Genomic DNA, 3,644 nt, shown 5'->3' on the forward strand with positions numbered 1-3,644 from the left:
CTTAAATACCAGGTTAGGCTTGTCTTCGAACGTGTGACATGCGTCTAACTCACACATCACGTGTTGCACTCTTACCACCAGACCAACGCCTAGGGGCTACAATGGTGTATGAATTTTAATCCAAAGGCTTTCATATACCCAATACTAATCAAGTAAGTCACTTCAGCAATACATTCTCATAAAGACACAAACTTTAAAATCATCAGGCATATTGGGAATATAAGCTCATCCATCCAAAGACAGATACAAGATACATAACTCCAACATAAAATGGAGAATCATTGATTTCAAATAAACCAAGTTGGTCAACTTCAGACAATTTTAACATTAAAATTACCACTTAGTTCGAATTGAAAGCATTCCAGTGGCCAAAACATAACATACAGAATATCAATGAAAACATTGTCAAGTACCAAAAGTTCCACATATTATTATCATTATCTCAAAACACTAAAATTTCATTACTCAAAACCTTACAGAAATTTCCAGTACAACTTTACTTACGGAATATCCCAAGGCTTAGGTTCAGGAATAGCAACAACCATACCTTGAAGCTCAGGCGAAAGCACAACCTGACAACCAAGCCTCGAATGCTTGTTCAAAACCCTAGCCCTAGAATTCCTTTTTAAAACATACTGCTCATCATACGTAGCTGGTGGAAGCTTCTCGAGCCATTCCTGAGCAATGTGAACCTCACATTCAGCGGAACAAGCGTCGATGTCTTCGAGTCGGTGAGAATCCGGGTCAATTAACCCGTGATTCGTTAGGGCTTTGAGTAGTGTTTGACCCGACAGCCCGATTATTTCGCGTTTGTGGCCGTCCGGGTCCACGGCGGAGAGCTTGACGATCCGATCGGCGACTTTGGCGGAGGCGGAGCGGGAGGGGGATGCGGAAGAGCGAGTGATTGAGGCTCTGAAGGTGGAGGAAAGAGATGGGTTTCGGACGATTTGGGAGGCAAATCTTTGTAGATTAGCGATCGCCATTTCTGAGGGTTGGGAATTGCTAGGATTGTGAGGGCTCTTCAATAGTACCGGCAGAGGTGGCTAATTTTTATTTTGTTTCGTTTTTTTTTCCTTTTGGTTGATAAAGTTGTGTTGCCTATGTTGTAGGCCTATTTTATGGGTATATATACGGGCAAAATACATAAAATAACACCTTAGCTTGTCCCAAATTCATGTTACACGCCTGTTACCCGACCTTTAAAAAGTGTGTATATGACACACAACTACGTGGCACGTGCGTATTTTACACACAAATGAGTCACGCAAACTATACATTTTTTTTGTATCTAAAGCCTCATTTGGACTCCACATGTCCAGGTTTTTTCACTTTTTCATTTTTTTCATTTTTATGAATCAAATTTCAGCCAGTTCCTCCATTGATACTCCTAAAGAACACTTCTAATAATATCAACACCTCCTTCTCTAACTCATGAGCCTGAATCTCATCCCAAATCCATTACAGAACATTTTTTTTTCTCAGATATTGCCCTTCATCCTCGCTAAAACCCCACCCCGCTTCAATCCTAGATCCGTTACCATTCTTCTGCGCCTATCTCTGGCCTTTGCTTCTTCTTTTTTTGGGTTTTGTTTTTTCCAAGGTAAAATCGTCTTGAGATCTTTTGTTTTCACCTATTCTCATCCGAATTATTTCTACAAATTGCGCAAGACCCAAAAATTGATTATTTGAAATTGTTGTTGTTTGTTGAAATTGGTGTTTGGGGATTGAATTAGTTGTATACTTGTATATTAGAAGCTCCATTTCAATTGAAATTCATTTAGAGATGAACTAAATAGTTGGATCGAAATTTGTTTAAGAAGGCCGAAAAAGAGTGAGTTGAATTTTTTAGTTGGGCCTTAAACTTGAAGAAATGTGAGGTTGATGTTGAAAACTTTGGTTGTTGATTTGTATTCATGTTCTCTGACCTTGAAACTGAGATGAAGGTTGTAGTAGCTATGGTAGTTGGTTTTCATCGAGGAAGAAGATAGGTTTCTTTTTCTTTCTTGTTTTAACTTAATGACACGTGTCACAATTTAATTGGTGTGTGAGATATACTTGTTTAAAAGAAACGGTCAAACACAAAAGTGGTGTGTAATAGATACATTTGTAAAAGCTTGAGTGTATAAAATAATTTTCGTGGTCTACAAGTGTGTAACGGGGATTTGGGGACAAGCTTAAGTGGCAATCTATGTATTTTGCCTATATCTACTAGTTGAATTGGCCAAGTGACCATCAGGTTTAATTATTGTAGGGCTGACGTTCATGCTTAATTAATGGTTATGTAAGATTATAAAGTGAAAGGGAAAATTTAGTCTTTATCCCTAAAGTTTTAGTTATTACACGTTGGCCTCAACCTCTATAAATGTAATATTACCTGATTTAAAAAAAAAAAAAAAATCCCACCCCTTCCCGCCTCATCTGCCGCCCCAATCCATATTTTCCACGGTTGATTCCTCCATTGCAACTTATTTTTCTTGCATTCAACACATAGATGTTGTCTCCCTTCTTCCACATTCCTCTAAAAACTTCATTCTTTTGAGTTATCATTTACTTTGAAGAAATCAAAAAATTGGAGGGTTTTCAAATCGTCGAATTTGGGGAAGAAATTGGTAGTACATTGGATTGATAATTCATTCCAAGTGGTATATTGTGTACCTACTTCATCTGGTAAGTGTTTTCATCTCATCTCCTTCGTCATTGTTAATTTGGGTTTCTGCCAAAATATTCTACACAATGCTCGACCACTGGTGTACAATAGACCATTGTTAGAATAGATCATTGGTTCACAATAGACTGATGGGAGATCATATATTAGTATGCGGTCTATATTCTGGTGAATGGGTTGAGGGGCCAACTAGTTGGAATTGGAATTCATATACAAAGGTTACAGTATCTATCTGTATACCTAGCAATTGTACATTTGACGAATTTGTTGATGTCATCATTAAACGTGGAAAACGAACATGTTTCCCGAAGAATTTGAATATTACATATATGCTTAGCTCTGCACCAAATAGGGACAAGATTCCTCCTTCCTTTATTAAGAATGACAATGATTTGCAATCATACCTCCTTGATGTCACAATTGATAGTATGAGGCCTTGCTTGAAGATATTTGTGGTTGAAAATGAGTTTGAAGAAGGGACTAAAGTTCATGTTGAAAGGTCTCATCAAGGTTCAAATGTTGCAGCTGCACCACCACCACCAACAACAACACAACCACTAATTTTAGAAGTAGAGGAGGAACGAATGGTAAAAGATGGCTTCAATGGATTTAGTGATGACTTGCATCATTTTAGTGATAATGAAATGAACTCGTATGGTCCGGAAGAAGCAGATAGAGCGAAAGAGCTCCCAAATATTGTCAGTCGGGCAACTGGAGATAAATTCTTGGTGGACTAGATAGTTACACAACACAACCACCCTGACGGTACATGTTTTTTCCTTGGGAAATATTTTGACAACAAATTGAATCTAATAAAACAGTTGGATATTGCTTTTGTTAAAATGCATTTTACGTTTCGTATGAGGAAGAGTATTAGTAAATTAACTTCAATGGCATGACGAGATGTGAGTTGCCCGTGGAAGTTATGCACTTTAAAGTATGAGAGTTCTTATATGTTTTATATTACTAAGTACCATGG

General features: G+C 37.7%; 1 protein-coding gene across 1 annotated transcript; it reads right to left on the bottom strand.

The window, feature by feature from the left end:
* Positions 1-367: 367 nt before the first annotated feature.
* On the bottom strand, positions 368-1,116 carry LOC142171512 (uncharacterized). The gene has a single exon (XM_075234012.1). It carries the CDS (start codon positions 981-983, stop codon positions 501-503), a length of 483 nt encoding a protein of 160 aa, XP_075090113.1. The 5' UTR covers positions 984-1,116; the 3' UTR covers positions 368-500.
* Positions 1,117-3,644: the final 2,528 nt, after the last annotated feature.

This window comes from Nicotiana tabacum, chromosome 17 (genome assembly GCF_000715075.1).
Source record: "Nicotiana tabacum cultivar K326 chromosome 17, ASM71507v2, whole genome shotgun sequence".
Lineage (NCBI taxonomy): Eukaryota > Viridiplantae > Streptophyta > Magnoliopsida > Solanales > Solanaceae > Nicotiana > Nicotiana tabacum.

Coding starts and splice junctions, on each gene's coding strand:
- LOC142171512 (XM_075234012.1), bottom strand. CDS start 983: ATGGCGATCGCTAATCTACAAAGATTTGCCTCCCAAATCGTCCGAAAC.